The sequence below is a fragment of the Phoxinus phoxinus genome (genome assembly GCF_949152265.1).
Source record: "Phoxinus phoxinus genome assembly, chromosome: 12".
Lineage (NCBI taxonomy): Eukaryota > Metazoa > Chordata > Actinopteri > Cypriniformes > Leuciscidae > Phoxinus > Phoxinus phoxinus.
In genome coordinates this window covers 7,707,090-7,728,805 of record NC_136887.1, presented here as the reverse complement: position 1 = coordinate 7,728,805, position 21,716 = coordinate 7,707,090, and the positions used below count along the sequence as shown (strand labels likewise).

Sequence of the window (21,716 nt, the reverse complement as noted above, 5' to 3'; positions counted from 1 at the left end):
GGCGCTCCGTGGCCTGCTATGAGGTCCTTCTGATCGCCATGTGGTGTTGGATAATTCTAGAAGAACGTCAGTGAGACTTCATCTCCAGCGTTACCGAAGCACAGGGCCTGAGAGTGACCCGCCAGAGCTCATTTATCTGACACTCAGTGGCTTTGCAAAGACCTGTTACTCAACCTTCATTTATATTAGCCATTAAGTTCTCAAAGATGTTGTCAGCGGCGAGAACAGCAGCGAGAAACATGTCGTGCTCCCAGAAATCCTCCAGCACTGTGTCTGGTCTCATCAAGAAGGTGAGTGAGTTCTTCACTACTAGTACTGTACTACTACTGAGTGCCCTTAAAGTGTGCTGGCAGTCAGATTGATTTCACAGTGGGTATTTGATTCAGGGTCTTTATATCGAGCCGATATGATTTTGATCTGGACTGTAGATGAAGTTTGCAGTGATGTAACGTTAGCGTTAGGTTGGGTAACAGGATCCGTTGACATTTGCCTGAAGTGATTAGTCATGTGTTTGTAGCCCTACTCCTCATTTAAAATCTGTTAAAGACACAAAACAGTGGGAAGACAAGCTTTAAACGAAGCATTTCCCCCTTGCATTATGAAACCCCCCTCCAAATGTTCATGTGATGTTACCACGTTTCAGCGTTATGCAAGTTATTTGTTTTAGAGACATGATTATTTATCCGTTAAATCATCTAGACCGTTAAAAGTGTGTAAACAGCAGTGGAGGTCATTCATTTGGTGTCTGTGGAGTTGAGGAAGAGTGTGTTTGAATGACCTTCATGAAGTGTCCCTGAAGCATCCCACCTCGGGTTATGACATGAGCTTTCCTTCATCTGGCCGTTTCACTGATACATTACTTGTTGTTCATTATAATAACATATACTGACTGACTGAGTGTTTGAAGTAATATTGCCATTATGTGAAAGTACTGTAAGCCACGTGATTGTCTTTGCTTCAACATGACCACATGGTCGGAGTAATTCTGTATATGTCTGTCTTTTGGCACTAACTGCACATTGTGCAGCATCTCATATAGTCATATCCCTTCTATTTTGCATTATAGTTTTTATAGAAACTTCCTTTTTTCTTTTTTGTCTCTTTTTTTTGTTAGGCTTGTTGGAATGGATTGACTCAACAAACTCTCCAGACTTCAGCCAGACGTCAATATGCGTGAGTATCATATTAGCTGTTCTGTCATAGACGATGAAGGTCCATGAGCGAGTGTCTGAGCTTCCGGGTGGTTTTTCAGTTCGGAGGCGATCCGAGGCGCTGTCATCGGGATTGATCTGGGAACCACGAACTCCTGCGTGGCTGTGATGGAGGGAAAACAAGCAAAGGTACGCCAGAAGTAATGCTCCCGGTTTCACAGACGAGTCTCAGACTAAAAGCATGTTTTAAAGGATAATTCCGGTATTTAACACCTTGAGTCTATATTGTAGTTTGTTTTGGATGAACAAGAGTGGTGGACAACATTTTTTTGACAATGGTTCCTCTCTCGAGTTTTTGACTATAATAGAATTGGCCATGGACCCATTTAACATTGGAGTCAATGGGCATGTCCGAAAATGTCATTAAAACAGCCAATAATGTTTGTTTACAAAACTGTCAAACTCACCGAGTGATTAGTGATGTTAGTTGATGATTATAAACAATATATCGTCGCAATATATGATTCCAATCTGTTTATTTTGATGTAGTGAAACTATTTTTTCAGACACTTCACAACCGTGTAACTTCCGCTCAATATTTGAATCTGAAGCGTTGGCACACTCCCGACCACTTGATGGCGATAACCGATATTTATGTCTCGCGGGACACTCACGGTCACAGTCGAGTTCAACTTCATATTGCACTGGTCAGTGGTCACGTCCTTCAATATGGTTAGAATTCGCTTACTCTCCCGGGGCACAGCCCCCTTTCCGTTTCCGGTAGCGCATTTATATTAACGAGCACTCAGTCCTTCAACAGAATTCAATGGGATTTTACAAAATGACGAATAAAACACGACAGAAACTGTATTTCGCAACACTTTTTGTTTCTGGAACATCAACTAACATCACTAATCACTCGGTGAGTTTAACAGTTTTGTAAACGAACATTATTGGCTGTTTGTTTTAATGACATTTTCGGACATGCCCATTGACTCCAATGTTAAATGGGTCCATGGCCAATTCTATTAAAGTCAAAAACTCGAGAGAGGAACCATTGTCAAAAAAATGTTGTCCACCACTCTTGTTCATCCAAAACAAACTACAATATAGACTCAAGGTGTTAAATACCGGAATTATCCTTTAACTGAAAAAAACATATCTTAAAGGTGCTCTAAGCGATCTCGCGCGTTTTTTAGGCCAAAATATATTTTTTTTCACATACCGCAAACAACATCTCACTATCCGCTAGCTGCCTGTCCCCTGAACACACTGTAAAAAAACGTGATCTCTGCAGAGAGCCCAAGCTCCACAAACAGCAGCAAAAACAAACTGAGCATTAAACAGAGCGACCCGCAACACGAAACATAACAAACTGTTCCAGCCAATAACCGACAAGAATGATGTGGGGTGGGGTTTGGGGGGTTATTGCGTGGATGAGGAGGAGGGAGGGTCTAGCTAGCCTCCGTTTTGTTTGATAATAATTCAAACATCAACAAGAGGTTACGCCAACCGAGATCGCTTAGAGCACCTTTAAAATATGTCAGTGCCATTGGTTTTAGTTTTTTTCTAAGGCACTTTTATAAAAGCTACTTAAAAGTTAACTAAGGTCTGATCCTGGCTTAATCTAAGCCCTGCTTGTGAAATTGGGCCATGAAGTGTTAATTTAGTTGTAGCGGGACATAAAAACAATCCAAAACCGAATCACTTTTGTGACAACATTTTAAATGGTTTTGTCCCAGGACTCAATAATCAGTGATATACTGCACTGTTATGTACATAGTTTAAAATGCACAAAATATGCACAAAGCTTATAAAATACACTGTTCCAAGAATTTACATTGGGCAAAAAAAAAAGTATCTTCCTCAATATTTTTGTCCTGTTTTCCAATACAAATATCTAGACATCTTTGAGATGCAAATGTAAAACAAAGTCTTGATAAATTAAACAAAATGGAGTGAACCTTTTAACATGAACATATATCTGTCAATGAGTTGTGAAAACTTCCATTTGAGTTAAGTTGAGCCTATATATATATATATATATGAAAAAAAGACTTCATATTTTGTATCTCTAAGGAAATGCATCTTGATTTAAGAATATTTAGATGATTGCACTGGAAAACCAGACAAAAATCTGAGGAAGACTGAGGAAGATCACTTTTTTGCAGTGTGATCAGAAGGTACAGTAAAAGAGGTTCCCTTCAGTTTATTCCTCTTTGACTTTGTAATAAAAAGGTCTTAAAAGTCGGAATTTTACCAGAAACCATGTGAATTACTATGATTTGGACATTTGAAATTATGTGAAGCCCTTATTGAGAACAAGATCAAATCTGAATGAGTCTTCAGTGCCGAGGATGAATCGATCACTACTACTGTCTGCCTGAAATTGACATTGAATCAAAATGCTGTTGAAGTAAAACGCACCACCGCCACAGGTCCTGGAGAACGCAGAGGGTGCGCGGACGACCCCGTCAGTGGTGGCCTTCACGTCTGATGGAGAGCGGCTCGTGGGAATGCCGGCCAAACGTCAATCTGTCACCAACCCCAACAACACTCTCTACGCCACTAAACGCCTGATTGGACGGCGCTATGATGACGCTGAAGTCCAGAAAGATCTGTAAGGCATTTCATTTCAAACTTGATGTCCATACATACTCACACCAACATATACATGCATATTTACATGCGTGTTATAATACTAGCAAACTTAATTAGGGCTGTCACGATTCCTCAAATTGAGTGCTCGATTTATAAAAAATAAATAAAACAATACTTGATTGCAGTTTACCCGTGTTGATCAATTACCAAAATTTCAGAAGTGTTGTATTCCAAGGACAAGAATCCAAGAACCGCATTATTACACTGTTTTACACTGCACGATATATTACAACTAAATGTTAGTCGGCTAGAAGAGGCTTAGTTGACCAATTTTATTAGTCAGTTAGTTGCAGGAAAAAAAACCCTCAATGTCTACTTTTAAACGAACCAAACCGAAAATAATCAGCATCACTGACTTGGAAAACACTAGTTTATTAATAAATAATTAATGTCTCTTATTTTTCCGACTCCTTCATAATTATTACTTTTGCCGGTGCTTTGCGGCAAGCTTTGTGTGTGCAGTATAGGCTATATTACGCCTATATATTTTAAACGCTCATTATGGTTTAGTATTCTCCTCTGTATATATTTAAGCAATTCAATTAATATAAACTTACAATTAGTCGACTAATGGCTTAAATCAACGACGACTAGTCAACTAGAAAAATCTTTAGTCAATAATTCACAGTAAATGCTGCTCTGCACAAACTCAGCTTCTGTTTGTCTGGGTTTCCCAAACATGCATTTTGGGAACGCACAAAGTCTGATGTGCTGTTTCATAGTGAGGGGTTGCACTGTTATTCAATTAATCGCCAGATTACTCGATTACCCAAATATTTGAAATAGAATGAACTAGGGATGTACATTTTCAGGAATATTAATAATCGATTTTCATTCAATATTAAAGATCAAGTTATCGACTAATCGTTAACATGAATGATTACATATATTGGCATGAACGGTACCACAAATATTTGAGAAACGTCAGTAGGGTAGACGTATGTTGCGCCACGTCTCGTTGTTTTCTATGCTTCTCGCGCAGTGGTGAACGGACACTGGGGCCACACAAAAAATGTTCCTCGCATGAAGCGCACTTTCTCCTTCTGCTAAATCTGCTCATCTGAACACAAGCAGAAATGCTTAGACACACCGAGAGCGCTCGCCTTCACTCACAGCGCTCATTCAAACACCCAGAGAAGAGCTTATTGGAAATAACGTCACCGCTGCAAATAAAGACGATGTCTTGTTCTCATTTTGTACTTAAAATACAATAATGGTGTTTGTGGTGTTCATAATATTTACTTACAAGGAAGTTCTCCAACACTCATGGCTTTGAGCCCGCATTTTACCGTTTGAGTAAGCCGAGGTTGTGCAGCAGAAATAAAATGCACTAGCGTCGGATGATTTTATAGGCAGTGTCTTTACCATCTGCTCGTATGATCACTAGAGATGCACCGATTGATCGGCTGGTGACCGGAATTGGCCGATTTTTCACGTGATCCGGCCACGGTCAGGCGCCGCATGATTAACCTTTTGAGCTGTACGGTGACTACGGTCCCATATATGGGATTTTTATTTCGCGATGGTTGGCACTGAGCCAGAGTCGGACACGTTCATTGCTGTCATATATCACAACTGTGAAGTGTTTTCAACCACATAATATTTATTTTGGGTTTCAGACGTTTAAATACACAAGCACGAGTAAACCAATACATTTGGAGTTTGTAAAATACACACTGATGTCTGTGGGGGCAGCAATAACAATCTATTCAAATATAATTTGCCGACGTGTGTTATTCATATCAGACAAACATGGTGGAAGTAACTATAAAGTTTACTCTATTCTTCTCACAGTTCACCGGCCACTTTCTTGCATGTATTTCGGGAGAAACTGATGAATTCACGTGCTGTAAATCCGACTAACAGGACAACATGGCAGCGCCCATCTCATGTTATAGATCAAGATTATTTATAAAGGTTTTTAAATGACCAAACACTCACTTAACTTACATGTATTTGAGAATCGGAATATCAGATAGTTGATGACATGGTAAGCAAGTTTATGAATATATTGAATAAATGAAATAAAAGCGACACATCTGTCATACAGTGTTATTGTGTCTGCGGCGTATCACGTGACGCGTCGCCATGGAAACATTAAAGGGAACTTTCTAAAATAACCGTCACCTTGAAAAAAACTCAGTTGGGGGGTCCGCTAGAATATTTTAAACTTATGCGTGAAAGGGGTTAAAGAAAAAAATGTAAATAAATATTTGTGTGTGCTGTAAAATGGTTATAAAAAAATGAAATCGTAATCGGCTAAAATCGGTATCCGCAGGTCAAACTCAATGAAACATCTGAATCGGCCTAGAAAATTGTAATCGGTGCATCTCTAATGATCACTAAATGCATCTGTGCTGAAATGAATCAATAAGCTTAAATCATTAACTGAAATAATCAGTAGTGGATTAATCATTAACATCTTACTTAATAAACTGCTTTGATTGACAGGAAAAATGTGCCCTATAAGATCGTGCGTGCCTCAAATGGAGACGCCTGGCTGGAAGCTCACGGCAAACTGTACTCGCCCAGTCAGGCCGGAGCCTTCATCCTCATGAAGATGAAGGAGACCGCAGGTGAGTCCATCTGACCGGAGAACAGCAGTTTAAGACCGAAGTAATCAAAAGCTCCATCAAACCACTCTTCCTCTTTCTCAGAGAGCTACTTGGGCCATGCGGCGAAGAACGCCGTTATTACAGTACCAGCTTACTTCAACGACTCCCAGAGACAGGTGAGCGCCGCTTCACCACACCTTCTGCTCTTTACTGTCTACTAGAGGGACTTAAAGGGATGGGTCACCCAGAAATGGAAATTGTGTCATCTTTTCTGCACCTTTATGTTGTTCCAAACCTGTTGAACACAAGAGAAGATATTCTGAAGAATGTCAGTTACCAGACAGTTTATGGGCTCCATTGACTTCCATTATATTTGTTCTCCATCCTATGGAAGTCAATACTGACGTTCTTCAAAATATCTTCCTTATGTTCAGCAGAAGAAAGAAAACAACTTTTTCTTTTATCGGCCACTGACGTGAGTGCTCATGTTGTGAACCGCTTTGGTTTATCAGATGCATTGCTGTCTGTATAATCTCTGTGTGTGTGTTTGTTACAGGCGACCAAGGACGCAGGACAGATTGCAGGTTTGAATGTGCTGCGTGTTATTAATGAGCCGACTGCTGCTGCTTTAGCCTATGGACTGGACAAGACTCAAGACAAAATGTAAGTATCAGATGCTCTTAATCATTTATTATATCTTTATATACCAACATTTGTAGGGATTACGCCATACCATTTATTCATGTCCAATACTGATTCAGATACTGATACCAATCCAAAACAAAAAAGTGTTTAAATTTTTCAGGTACAGCTGGTCTATTAAACAGTAGCAAGTAAGAAATACAGTAATTAAATAAATTGTAAAAAGATTTAAACGGACGATTTAAATCGTGAATCGCCCAGCCCTAATTTTAACCTTTAATATTATAGTAATGTACCAACTGGGGTTCCATGTAGTTTACAGCATTACTTCAGAAAGATAATTTTTTTCCTTGGGAAAATTGACGTACTTTACCCTATATATATATTAGGGGTGTGCGATATTACGATTTTTGATCGTGGACGATTAAAATGTCTCCACGATCTGCTTTTGAAGGAATATCGTAGGATCGTCCATTTTATCAGTTTGCATTTCTGGCGCCTCCGTCTCAACATACTGTACAGCGCGACGTATATCCACATGAAATGCAGAGGAACGGGACACTGTAGTTCATAAAAATGAATTATTTGCATGTGATGCGCTGTTCTAACGGGCGCTTTTCTGAGCGCAATAGACCCGACGCGCGCTCATGCACTAAAAGCCTGTCTAACAGCAGCCGTTACTGAACTAAGTTATCTTATTGCGCTAATACTGTCAAATACACACAAGGTTTACATAAACAAAGTTGGTTATGTCTAAAGTGAAAGAACAATAGAAAAAATGAAGAAAAAAATCTGCTTGTCAAATGCATGTAGACTCGTTGCGCGCAGATCTTAAAGTGACAGTAGCCCTAATAGTAAACATGCTGCCGCTTGTCCTTAAAGGGATAGTTACCCAAAAATAAAAATTCTGTCATTATTTACTCACTCTCTAATGTTGTTCCAAACCTGTATTAATTTATTTATTGTGCTGAACACAAAAGAAGATATTTTGAGGAGTGTGGCTAACCGGGCGGTTGCTGGTCCCCATTGATTACCATAGTAGGAAAAAACTATTATGGAAGTCACTGGGGTACATCAACTGTTTGGTTACCCACATTCCTCCAAATAACTTTTATTTTCAACAGAAGAGGGAGACTTATTCGGGTTTAAAGCGGCTTGAGAGAATTTAAATTTTTGGGAGAACTATCCCTGTTAATAAAACAACAAAATACAAAGAGCATCTCACTCACTCTTGACTAAGAACTTTAATAGTAGCTTTAATAAGAATCAATGTAAAATTTATATAGTGAAGTCGATGTTGTGTTTTATTTTCATATTTGTTCATTTAATTACTTTCTTCAATGCTGTTAAATACACCTGTAGCTGAAAAAATAAAGCACTGTTTATTTAATTTGTATATCAAGTTGTGTAGTATGTGTATCTTTGTTCTTAATTTTTAATAACAAAGACAATGACAAATATTTTTTATCTTCGCCACTTTGGCCTAAATGTCTGCCATTCTTTTTTATTTTATATGTTGTTACCTAAGGCTTTGTTTTTAAAATAGGGACATTAGTTTGGCTGTGATGCTCAGTCACTGCACATGCACAGTAAAACCAACATGAAAAGGAATCGTGATAAAATCGTGAATCGTGATTTTCCTGAAAAAAATCGTGATATGATATTTTTGCCATATCGCCCACCCCTAATATATATATATATATATATATCCAAATTAATCCGTTACGAATCTAATCACAAGCTTGTGAATCGAAATCAAATTGTGAATTTTGTCAGCTCCCAGTCCAACTCAAGTTATTCAGTCAAAAACATGAAAATGAGTGATTTTGTCTTTCTTTTGTTCTTTGATTATCAATATTGCCACAGGCAGCAGCAGGATTATTAGGATTATTAATCAAATCTTTAATTGAGGTAGTTACTATAGGTGTATGTATGTGTGTGTATTTATGCAGATATATATTGTCTTCATCTGTTTTATGCATGTCTTTTGATAGGGACAAATGTGTGTTCCACGTGTTAGGTAGTTGTACAGTGTTGTCGGATGTGTTTTTTTTTTAATTATTATTATCATTTATGCCAGCATGAAAGATGAATTTCTGTCCAGACAATAAAGTAAAATAAACAAAGGCCTAATGCACAGATCCAATATCTGGAGGCTTGTTACCAATGACTTAATTGAAAAGAAAACTATTTCTGTCTTTATTCCAGAATTGCTGTGTATGATCTTGGCGGCGGGACGTTTGATATCTCGGTCTTGGAGATCCAGAAGGGTGTGTTTGAGGTGAAATCCACCAATGGAGACACGTTCCTGGGTGGAGAAGATTTTGATCAGCACCTTCTCAGACATATAGTGAAGGAGTTCAAGAGAGAGGTTTGTATCTATGTGTCTTTACTGTGTGTGTGTGTGTATGTGTTTAAGTAGTGTTGCACCCATCGGGACATTTAAAGGCTGTCAACGATCACCTTTTGTTGCTTTTTTAAAATCTGTACATTGTGTAAAATACTAAAATTAAGTTAGAAACAGTTATGCATGCTGCTGTTTTACTATCTAAGATCATTGTGTATGTACTGGCAACCAGTAAACGACAGTGAAATGCTAAAAAATAAGATAAATAATCAGTAGATGACGTCTTGGTGTTTTGTTGTAATGCAAACCACCAGTTATTAGGCAACAGCATGAAGATGCAGTGCAGTTATTGAAGGCCAAAGTGTAAATGCATGCTAACATGCATATCTGTGGATCAGAAAGAAACCACAGAATCGCATGGGGCTGAATGAGGCGGAGAGCACACACAAGCACTCTTATCTCTCCACACTGACTGACTGCTGTAACAGACACTACATCAAATACGGTCTCATTTGTATTCGCATCTGTTTAATTCAGTTTTACATTCATGTGCAGTATGTTTGTCCTCGCCTTTTCTAACTGTACAGCAAGTCAGAGGAATTACCATAATAACTCTTGAAAACACTTTATTTGGTTTGGGTTCTGTCGCCTCTGGCGGGCTTAGTTGGGGACACTTAATATTCAGCATTATTGACTTGACTGCAGTGACATTATTGAACTTAGCTGGATGATGACATCACTGTTATCTGCAGAGCTGCTTCATAGATCAATTAAACTAATTTCATAATTGAACTTTACTCCGTCATTCAGTTCAAATCAGTTGTTGATTCTGGTCAATAACTGTTTACTATTGTCTTTTCAGAGTATTTGTATTCTCTCTGCATCGCTGAAGCATTATTTTCCTGTTATCACTGTAAAGCTGCTTTGAAGCGATCTGTATTGCATGAATGGGTCACTGTTTGCATTAGGAAAGTAGGATTTTCAGCATCCAGGTAAAGTGTTGAGAACAGAGTTTGTGCTACTTGTTAATGTGTGTGTGGTCTCGTTGCAGTCTGGAGTGGATCTGACGAAAGACAACATGGCTCTGCAGAGGGTGCGAGAAGCTGCGGAGAAAGCCAAGTGTGAACTGTCTTCCTCTCTGCAGGTGAGTGTGTGAGTGCTAAGAGCGGTCATGTGATCAAAGACATGATTTAACCCAATAATCATACAGTGATTTATTAATTTTTGTCATTCAAATTATAACACATCAATATGTCATGTAGGGATGGGCGATATGGCCTAAAATCCATATTGCGATATACATTGCAGCCTCTTGCGATAACGATATATATCACGATATATACATTATAATAAAACCATTTCAGAACAGGTTACACAGACCCTAAGGAAAGCCAAACAATTTTTTAAAGAAAGAAACGGTGTATGTAGTTTTGAGAACATTTATTGTGCAAAACTGTAATTATACAACATAATGTTGCAGATAAATAAAATGCAAGTACACTAGCTGCAGAGACTTTGTTTAAATATTAATGTTTGTTTAAAGAAACTAATGTTTAAATATTATGGCTAGCAGCTTATAAAAACCCCAAATTCAAAATTAGAATATTGTGAAAAGGTTTTCATAAAGCTGTAAGCCATAATCATCAAAATTATAACAAGTAAGGCCTTGTAATATCTCACTTTGCATGTAATGAGTCTATATAATATATTAGTTTCACCTTTTACCTTTGCATGATATTCTAATTTTTCGAGTTTCACCTGTATACGTCAACTAAAGAAAATGTTTCAAGTATAAAAGTTTATTTACAGTAGTGCCATGCCATAGAGAGTAAAAAGTGCAAAACAGTGCAGAAGGCACTCAATGTAGTTTGGCTATTTTTTTTAAAGGACACAAAAGATGGAAAGAGCAGAAAAACTGATGTCTTCTCAGTTAAAAAGCAACACAACAACGAATCTTAAAATCGGGCACACACAGAGATGTTGTGTTTACACTATTTTGTGAATACGCGCTGGTATTCAGTGAAATGTTTCGGTTTGAGGTGGTAGAACAGATTAGTCGTGTGTGTTACCAAACTGTTGCCCCACACACTCTGTATAGTCTGTTTGCTGCTGCTCGTCCGACGGCTTAAATCCGAACCAAGTCCAAATAATGGATGTTGCACCGATCTTTTTCACCAGCTCCTCCGTTTCGCTTTCAGCCATGTTTACTCAAGATGACGACGAATATGATGCGTTTCAGCCGGTTGCAGCTCGTGGCTCTAAATTTCGCGGGTAGATTGCGTCATCAACATGCATTATCGCGATAGTGCAATAGAATTAAAATCTCTATCGTAGGGCAATTTTGTATCGTTTATATCGCATATCGTTTATATCGCCCATTACTAATGTCATGTGATCTGGGAAAACCTGTTAGATGTTGCTGGTATGTTTTCAGTATGGTCTAAAAATAGGTTGAATGTGGGGTTTTTTTTGGGACAAAATTGGGTTTTTATTAAATTAGTATTCTGTAACATCTTGTCTATCAACTCACTGAAAAACAGTGATTTATTACCCTGGAAATCCAGAGTTCTCGCGAGAGCCCAAGTTGAATTTGCTCAGCGAGTTACTCTGGTGTCGAGTAATAGTGCTCATTAAATGCCCTTGTAGCTGAGCTGCACCAATCACATCGGGTTATCTGATATAGGCGGGCCAGAGGTGATATGACGACAGTGCCGTGACGTCGAAGGCATTAGTAAACATTGCAGGATGGCTATGGATGAACACCAGTTGTTTGAAACGGCTTTGGCTGCTACAATGAAAGATTTAGACTTGCTTTTCTCTAAAAGAGGAACAGAAGACGGCGCTCAAATCGTTCCTTTGCAAGAAGGAAGTTTTTGCTGACCGGACACGGCTACCAGTCAGCTCCGCTGGTAATTAAGCGTATGCGGCTTAGACTGTGTATTGTTGTGATTGGTCGTAGTGTTAGCCAATTGCGTGCAGTGAGATTTTCAAATGCATGCTTGGTGCCGCCCCTCGAGCTGGCCGATTTTCATTAGTCGCTGCCAGATCATTAATCTTTCAGATTTAGGTCTGGATTTCCAGGCTAGCGATTTATAGTGGCAAGCTGGAAAGACTGTCTTTCTCTTTAAGAACGCGTGGCGGAGGTGCAAAAAAAAAAAAATCACCTATAGCTCTCCTTCTCTTAACACTACAAAGACAGTTCACCTATTGGAATTAACCACATAACATCTAGAATAAAAGTACATTGCGCCTTTCCCGCTAGTCCTGTGTAAACTACAACAACTGGCACGGTTTTTAAAAACAATTAAAAAAAAACACATCCAACGTTATGAGATGCGGAGCACAACAACAGAGTCTGAAGTCACTGCTCACTTAAAAGATCTTGCTCGCCTCTCAATCGTCCAATTTCAAAACAGTTTTAACAGAATGCATTGAGTCGTAAGCTTTTGAATGATACCTAATCTATGATGATTACTAAAATATGTGATATAAAAAAAAGAGCGCCAGTCGTCCCGCTAGCAGGACGTGACCGTTAATTAAACCTGTTTTTCTCCATTCTGTTCCTGAAATCATAGCGATCAGCTGACTTTAGATAACCATGACTTTTGTTACAGACAAAACGATAAAAAAAAATTAAAAAAAAGATTTGGAAAGGGCTTGAAACCAGATTTAATATGGTATCAAAACCTGTAATAAGTAAAATTTCCCAATGTGATGGGTTTTCCCATATCGCATCACATATGTTTGAAAAAACATATTTCTATATTTCATATTCAAGCTTGCACTGGTGAGTTTAAGTAACTGTACCTTAATGTTTCTGCACACAGACTGACATCAACCTGCCCTACCTGACGATGGACGCCTCCGGTCCGAAACACTTGAACATGAAGCTCACGCGCTCTCAGTTCGAGAGCATCGTGGCAGATCTCATCCGCAGGACGGTGTCTCCGTGCCAGAAGGCCATGCAAGATGCCGAAGTCTCCAAGAGTGACATCGGAGAAGTGCTGCTGGTCGGGGGGATGAGCCGAATGCCAAAGGTCAGAACTGAACCGCTCTCCGAGGAAAGCCTCAATGAAGCGGCTTCATTGCTATTACCTCTGCACAGATACAACGTTGTCAAAATTGTTCCACTTTACAAGGCTATGCGGAAGCGATAAATTCTGTATTATGAACTTTTAAGGCCGGAAAAGTATTTTGTTGAGGTCAATTTGTAAAGAGAGACTACGCGCCTGCACACACATACATTTAAACGCGCATACCAATAGACTAAACGTGTAATACACATGTGCACGCTGTCAGCTTTCTCACAGGTTTGTGTTTTTGAAGTCTGCACAGAGATAACTTGCGCAATTTATTATATTTTTATTTCAAAATTGTTCAACACTTGCACCTTGGAACCTGTTTCATGGTATGAGTTCTCGAGTTTTGTGCAAATGAGCGTCCGGATCGCGTTAAAGGAGAACTTCGGGCAATTTTTAAGTTAATCTTTATACCTTTGTGAGCACTGTCTATATAAAAAAAAAAAACGAACCGGATTGGTCCTTGCAACACGGAGCTGCTACCGCTAATGCCCAGAGCTCCCACTCAGCCTAAACGGCAGTTATGGGGGCATATTCATAAAGAGTGTTTTTGTGCCTCTTAACAGACACAAAATGCAATTAAAATGTCTGTCCAACATGAACAGTGTCCTTACATGACAACAAGATGCGTTTAGCAACTTAGCCATTGTTTGAATTCACCTAAATAGTGTTTTAGACGGCTAGCTGTAGTCTCGCGCTGAAGTCCCGTGGGAACTCCCGTTGTAGCCGGAAAAAGGTAAATGGAAGACTAAATGGTGGAGGAGCGTCGTGTGTGTGAAGAGTGATGATCGGAGTTGCTCACAAATGAAGAAGAAATGGTTCGTAACGTAACTATGGAGAAAATTGAAGATTTTGAACACATGGAAGAGGCTTTTGAGTTTGATGGTCGTCCTTATTTATTCAAACCAGAGTATACAGACGAAGAACTAGCCTCACATGGACCAAAAAAAAAAGAAGAATTTTTATCCGACCCGCTTCCTGGCCCGCATTTTTTTAAAAAGTAGTAAATGCTCATCGTAGCGTCATTGGGCCATAGACGTAAGAACTACGGGTGCGGGGGGTGTAGCCCTTAGGAGCGCAAACTGTTATTTTTCTGAATGCTGTATGATATAGCCTAGTGTTTTGTAATAAAGGCTTGATTTATTAATTTATTTCGCTTCATTTTCTTAACAATTAAGATGCTGCATGTGTTTATCCAGTCTAACCGACGTGTGCGTCTCTCCCCCGACTTTCCCAACAAAAATCCCCCCCGCCTCCTCTCAGAAAATACATAAACTGACATTACTGAGCTAAATGCGTTTAAAAGTAGCCTATTAAAATGTTACAATGGCATTGCTCAGTTCAAGGTGTTGGGAAATCGGGCATTTGTCCCGCGTTTATTCAAAAGTTAATTGAATGCATCGACTGATGCATCGTTAGATGTTTGATCGATCCATATCGATGTATAGTTACACCCCTAGTTAGAAGCACTGTATAAATGAAGGTGACTTGACCATTCCCTCTGCTCTCAGGTCCAGCAGACGGTTCAGGATCTGTTTGGTCGGGCTCCCAGTAAGTCCGTGAACCCAGATGAAGCCGTGGCTATCGGCGCTGCCATCCAGGGAGGAGTTCTGGCCGGGGACGTGACGGACGTGCTCTTGTTGGACGTTACTCCTCTGTCTCTTGGGATCGAGACTCTGGGAGGCGTCTTCACCAAACTCATCAACAGAAACACAACCATTCCTACCAAGAAAAGCCAGGTAGGTTCATTAACAGGGCATGCAAAAAGCAATAGTGTTTTGTGATTTTAAATCGTGAAGACGTTTGCATTGCTTGATTGTTTCATCGAATGTTTGTCAGAATTACAAGTACAGTGTGTAACGTGTTTTCACAGCGTCACTAATTTAAACTTCAGTATGAGATGTGGCTTTCATTATCATTTTACTGAAATCGTCTCTGTCAATATAAAGATTCAAAGCTCTGATTCGACAGTTTGTCTTTCCGTGGCATATTAAAATGAAGGTTTCACACAAAAATGAACATGACAGAATTCCAAACTCTCATATCGCTCCAAATTCATAATTTTAATGAAACCTGGGAGATTTCTGTTCCTTCATTCCACCAAAACTTTGCTATTCCTGTGATCAAAGCTGAATTTACAGCATCATTACTCCAGTCTTCAGTGTCACATGATCCTTCAGAAATAATTTCTTATTATCAATGTTGAAAACAGATTTAGCTGCTTTTTTTTTGGAAATCATGATATACTGCTAAATAAAAGTTTTGTTTTTTTTACTTACCCCAAGCTTTTGAATGGGAAAGGTCCATTAAATGGATAAGACATTTATTAAATTAATAAATGTTTAAAAAATGTTTTGTTTAATTGCTGTTCTTTTGAATTTTCTATTCATCAAGAAAAAATATTTTTTTCAACAAAAATATTAAGCAGCAGAACTGTTTAACATTAATAATAATAATAATGTTTTTTGAGCAGCAAATCCGCATATTAGAATGATTTCTGAAGGATCGTGTCACACTGGAGTAATGATGCTGGAAATTCAGCTTTGATCACAGGAATAAATTACAATTAAAAATATAATAAGCTTAATGTTTTCAAAACCTTTGACCGGTAGTGTATGTAGGCAAAAAATGCTATTTACTATGATCATATTTCTATACCAATAAGAAAGATTGTTTTTTTTTCTCACAAAGTTATATTTAATCAGTGTCAAAAGACATTTCTATACCAATAAGAAAGATTGATTAAATATAACTTTGTGAGAAAAAAAACAATGTCATAAGACATTTCTATATTAGTCAGTTCGATTTTAACATTTTCTTTACATTTGAAATTGCAATGGCCGGTAGTGGAAATGAAGGTTACTCTAGTCAGCCATTTCAGGGCCTAAAAAGAGCTCTATGATAAATCTTTTTTAAGCTATGTATTGCTCAGCCCTATATAATATGTGATCTATGCATGGGTTGACGTTGGTGATCGGTCTTCTTCTCTCAGGTGTTCTCTACGGCTGCTGATGGACAGACTCAAGTGGAGATCAAGGTTTGTCAGGGAGAGCGAGAGATGGCTACAGACAACAAGATTCTGGGACAGTTCACCCTGGTATGTGCTCTGGGGGGGAATATTGAGATGCAGGTTTACATTTCATATCCATTTACGGCTCAAATGTTGCATTTCTGTGTTCTGAACAGGTCGGCATCCCTCCTGCTCCTCGTGGCGTCCCACAGATTGAAGTGACCTTCGATATCGATGCTAACGGGATTGTGCACGTCTCCGCTAAAGACAAGGGCACCGGCCGAGAACAGCAGAGTACGTCTAGACCAAAATTTGCTTCAAAGGAAAACCGTTCTTAATTGTTCATCAAAATATAATAACTTGAACCAATAGCCTCTATAAGAAAGTTATGGAGCATGTTAACCAGTTCTCAAACAGCTGGTATTTACTCATTGTTTTACGCCACTGTTGTTGGTAATGCAGTTCAAGTAAATTTAGTAAAGCTCACAGAAATAATAGTAAATAAGAGAATCTTAGAAACTTTTTTTATTTTAATATATGAAAGTCATTGGCAGTCCACTGCAACCTCACTTTCAGATCGACTCTTTTCCAGCATGAAAGTTTCAATCCAGTCCGCTCAGTTTGAAAATCCTGTTTAACTCGAACACCCCATTAGAGAAGTAAAATACGTTGTGAAAACCATCACATGTAGAATTTGTGTCTTAATGAAAAACATTAATCTTGCTTCTGCTTATCTTTTGCCTGCGCTTCGTTCAGTTGTCATCCAGTCGTCTGGTGGCCTCAGCAAAGACGACATCGAGAACATGATCAAGAACGCAGAGAAGTACGCAGAGGAGGACAGGAGGCGGAAGGTAGCGTCTGGTTTTCACAAAACACCTAAACATACTGGTTTGCTTCAAAATCACAGTTTGTTTTCAACATGTTTGTCACTATTTTAAACCGCTTTGAACGTGGTCTTATTTGTGGCACCTTAAAAGCCATTGCAACATCTTTTGATTTCGATTCAAAGGATCGTGTGGAAGCGGTGAACATGGCCGAGGGGATCGTTCACGACACCGAGTCAAAGATGGAGGAGTTTAAGGATCAGCTGCCAGCCGATGAGGTACGACACTGCTACTGCTGCTTTATTAGTGCTGGAACTCCAGTGTTGTTCAGAGGCGTTGTATAAACGTTTTGTGATCGGTTTCTGTAGTGTAACAAACTGAAGGAGGAGATCGTTAAAGTACAAGAGCTTCTGTCACGGAAGGACGCGGAGACGGGAGAGAACATCAAGCAAGCAGCCACAAACCTGCAGCAAGCATCACTCAAACTCTTCGAGATGGCATATAAGAAGGTACAGGCAATCACGTTACCCTTTACCTTTTTTACATTATATTTTCTGATAAACTCATTTTGACTCATCACTTGTTAACATGACAAGCTTTTGGAAATCAGTGGACTATTTTGAAAGAGCCCTAAGGCCCATTCACACCAAGGATGATTATAACTAACAATAAAGATGTGCATATAGTTTTAAAAATGCTTCTGAATGTAAAAGAGTCCACACCATATAACAACTATAACGGCACAGAGAAACCACATCTTTGGAGTCACTTTCATAACAAGTTTTTCCAGCTGATGGACAATAAAAACATTGACAGCCAATCAGAATCCGTCCTGCTTTAAAGAAATTGAGCATTTAAACCAGCAGAATACAAATCTGTAGCGCGCTGTTATTATAAACATAATGATATTGTGCGTTGGTGTGGACGCTAAATATTAGGTCAGCAACGGCTCTTTGTAAAAAAAAAAAAAAAAAAAGGAACCATACCATTATCCACCCACGGTTCAGCGCGCATTTGCACATCTCAAATCTGACAATGAATCTGACAGAGTTCCCCTGTGTATCTGTCGATGGATACTCTCTGCCGGTGTGCTGTTAGGATGTTAGTCTGTTGCTGACATCAGTTTCTGGCGTGTTGTGTCGCAGTTATTGAGCATCGGATCTAGCTAGACTAGAAACAATACAACAGGCACGCCGCACACACTTGTTTGGGCTTGCGAACCGGCCAAAGAGTGGACGTTATGTTCAGTTTATGGCCAGCAATAAAAACGCCTAATGTCGCCGCTGGTGTGTACACTCAGAGAGAATGTGTTCGCATTTTAAATACGCGGCGCTGCGCTTCTCGTCCGGTGTGCGACCCCCTTTAACGTTATGTTTTGAGTGGATGAATGAGCGTGAGACGCCGAAATGGAGGCCACTTAGATTCTGAATGGAAAGTTTACTTTTAAAAAGTTGCCAAAGGTCTCTATTGACAAGACCAAAGTGATCTGTGTGTTGTGTCGTTGTGAACTGAGCTATCATCACAGCACGCCCAGTCTGAAATACCACTCGATGGTCAAGCACACACACCGCTGATGCGTTTCTACGCCCACTCGTCAATATCAGTAACGTCACCTCGTCAGTATTTCTTTCACCCTTTTATTGATGGACAGTGTTACATCGTGTGAGAGATTATTTGCTCCAAGTGAGAATGTTAGTGTGAAATTGAACACAGTATATGCCAAAGTTATTTTCAATAAAAAACATTTGCACAAAGCAAGCCGATCCACTTTTCCATGTTGATAAGAGGATTAAAATGAGAAAAAATAATGGGACAAAAATAAAATCAAGAGACATTTAGAATAGATAAAAATGTGTGATTAATCGCGAGTTAACTATTGACATTAATGCGATTAATTGCGATTCAATATTTTAAACGTTTGACAGCCCTTTATAGTTATTGTTTTTTGTGTGAATGGGTCTTTACAGTTGTTATAATAATAAAGTACAGGGCTCCAGACCGCGACCGCCACGTGGTCCAACTGATAAGAGCTGCCATTTCTGTGGCATATGACATCGCACGAAAGCAGTTCTGGACGGACCGTTTATCAGTTTGAGCAATAATACAGCGCCGCGTGAGCTCAGGACAGGTTTACTCGCGGGCCGATCTCTACACCGCGCTGGGAAATCCAGTGAAAAGCGTAATGCACAATCTCATTGGCTGATGATAAATCTTTAAAGCCTGTTTTCTCAAAATTACTTTTCTCTCATTCTCGAAGTCTGAAATCTCCACTTCAGTGGCACCGATATACACCAAACCTTCCAGTCTTGTACCTAGTTATATTATGAAGACATTTACTGAGATATTTGTAAATATATTATTCCTAGCCTGATTTATATAACCTATTATTCCAAAAAACATGGCGCAAATCTATTTAAGGCTATTGACAGTATATTCTGATTTACAGGATAACAAAAGTAGATATCCATAAATCCCTCTGTAATTTTTTCCCCATCTAATATGTGAACACCTGGCTTTATCCAATACTCAGATTTCTTTTTTTATTTATTTTTTATATGTATGCAAATAGTGCATATTTAATTAGATATTGCCTAATTTGCATAAACAGCTTCATGGTGATATCTGCTAGTTAAAAAATGTACCCTGTTCACCTGTAGTGTCTCACCTTAATAGTAAAGTGCTTCACACTTTTTCCAGCACTTCAAAGCTATAAATATTGTCCAATTGTTTGTCAAATGTACATTTCCAAGAATTAAACATGTAACGTTATTGGTTACTGCACTTTCAAACAATCAAAACCATAGTCATTTTATGATTAAATTACCTTTACAGTTAAAAACTGTAAAGTTAAGCGGTTAAGTTGGTAAACACACAGTATGTAGCAACATCCTCTGAAGTTTATTTTTCATCTTTTACACCTGAGGTGTTTTTTCGGGCCTGTCTGTGAAGCATATCCTCATCTCCTGAGTGTGTGTGTGTGTTTGTCAGATGGCGTCAGAGAGAGAAGGCAGCAGCGGCTCGAGCTCAGGAGGAGACACCGGAGAGAAGAAGGAGGGCCAGCAGTAAAGCCGTGACCCTGGAGTTCACTGTGGGACTGAATGTGTTTCTCTGAGCAAGCGTACGCAAGGTCTTCTCACATATACTGTGTTTTTGACAGTAAACTCTACAAAACAATATTACCATGTCTCCTCATCCACCTCCCTTAATGTCTAGAAGCTCCGATTCATGAAAATAATCTGCATCAATCTCGAAGCAAAATGTGCAATGAAGTGCTTGATTTGCCATGTTGGATTTAAAGGTCAGCCTGACGATAGATATACGTGCTCCTCATAGACGTGAGCCTTCAGCCATTCAGACATGCATTCCAGCCACTGGGCGCAGTGTTTTGTGTTGTGATGTCTTTAAAGATATATCTTCGTGTTTAGAATAATATTTTTCAAAAACATTGGTTGGTGTCGGAGATAAACGAGGCTGAATGTGTGTCTGATCGGCTTTAGGATGTCTATCAGCAACGAGCATTTATAAAAATCAGGACTTCATTCAAGACGTCAATGTTTTATATTTAAATACAAGAATATCTGTTCTGTCCATCAGTCCTGCTTGGAAATCGCTGTTTGTATATTTGAAGCTTGAGCTGGTTAGTTTGGAGAGTATGAATGATGAAACTCAATAGAAAAGCTGGTGTGGAATTGATTGTTCAACCTAACTCATATTTTTTCCTGTTAAATTTGCTGATCATACCAGCAGGTTTATATAGAGCGCACATCTATGACAATATGACTCTGTCCTTCCGTAACGGATGCTATTCAAGAGGGATTGATGGACAGATCTGTCAAGTGCTCAGTTAAAGGCAATGGAGGTGAATTTAATATCTAATCCACCTTTACCTGTGATTTGAGCCGTTTTTTTTATTTTATATTTAAACCAGTGTTATGTGTTGCTGTTATGGACGATTGTGATTTACTTGAGGGAAGCCAAGCTCTGAACCGAGGGCTTGCGTTCTTCCTTCTGTTCGTTGGTCTCATAACAGCCCGATGTAACACACACACACACACACACACACACACACACACACACACACACACACACACAAAGCCCATCTACTCTGTGCTGATCTACACATGACTCTCTGGTTCATTAAAGAAGAAGAATCTGTAACCATAGAAGCTCTGTACAAAGGCTGATGTCTGTTGAAAATGTTAAATGTGTAAAATGATGATTTAATGGGTTTAAAGAAAGTGATATTCCAATGCAGTCTTTTATAATAAAAATTTGTGTTTGAACTCGTATTTGTGTTTTTCAGGAAAATTGTGGGCCGTCAATCATAATGACAACGTTATAGCTAGAGTTTTGACACACGAGAAGCGTTTTGAAAGATCATGTTGGCCCCTGCTGTAGTTAACTTGTGTTATTAACTGCTCAAATGTTAAAGCTGCTACCTAACCTT

The 21,716-nt window shown here is 39.0% G+C and overlaps 1 protein-coding gene across 1 annotated transcript; it reads left to right on the top strand.

The window, feature by feature from the left end:
- hspa9 (heat shock protein 9) lies at positions 1-21,552 on the top strand. Its single transcript, XM_079629745.1, has 17 exons — positions 1-290; positions 1,115-1,173; positions 1,253-1,340; positions 3,590-3,771; positions 6,264-6,388; positions 6,470-6,543; positions 6,924-7,030; positions 9,218-9,380; positions 10,408-10,500; positions 13,184-13,393; positions 14,947-15,174; positions 16,428-16,532; positions 16,622-16,739; positions 17,202-17,296; positions 17,455-17,547; positions 17,638-17,778; positions 20,258-21,552. The coding sequence occupies exons 1-17, from the start codon at positions 207-209 to the stop codon at positions 20,333-20,335; spliced, it is 2,043 nt and encodes a 680-aa protein (XP_079485871.1). The 5' UTR covers positions 1-206; the 3' UTR covers positions 20,336-21,552.
- The last annotated feature ends 164 nt before the right edge of the window (positions 21,553-21,716 follow it).

Excerpts from the sequence above, each read along its gene's own strand:
- hspa9 (XM_079629745.1), top strand. The coding sequence starts at position 207 with ATGTTGTCAGCGGCGAGAACAGCAGCGAGAAACATGTCGTGCTCCCAG. Across the intron at positions 1,341-3,589 it reads TGGAGGGAAAACAAGCAAAG|GTCCTGGAGAACGCAGAGGG; the intron begins GTACGCCAGAAG and ends CCACCGCCACAG. Across the intron at positions 16,533-16,621 it reads TTCTGGGACAGTTCACCCTG|GTCGGCATCCCTCCTGCTCC; the intron begins GTATGTGCTCTG and ends TGTTCTGAACAG.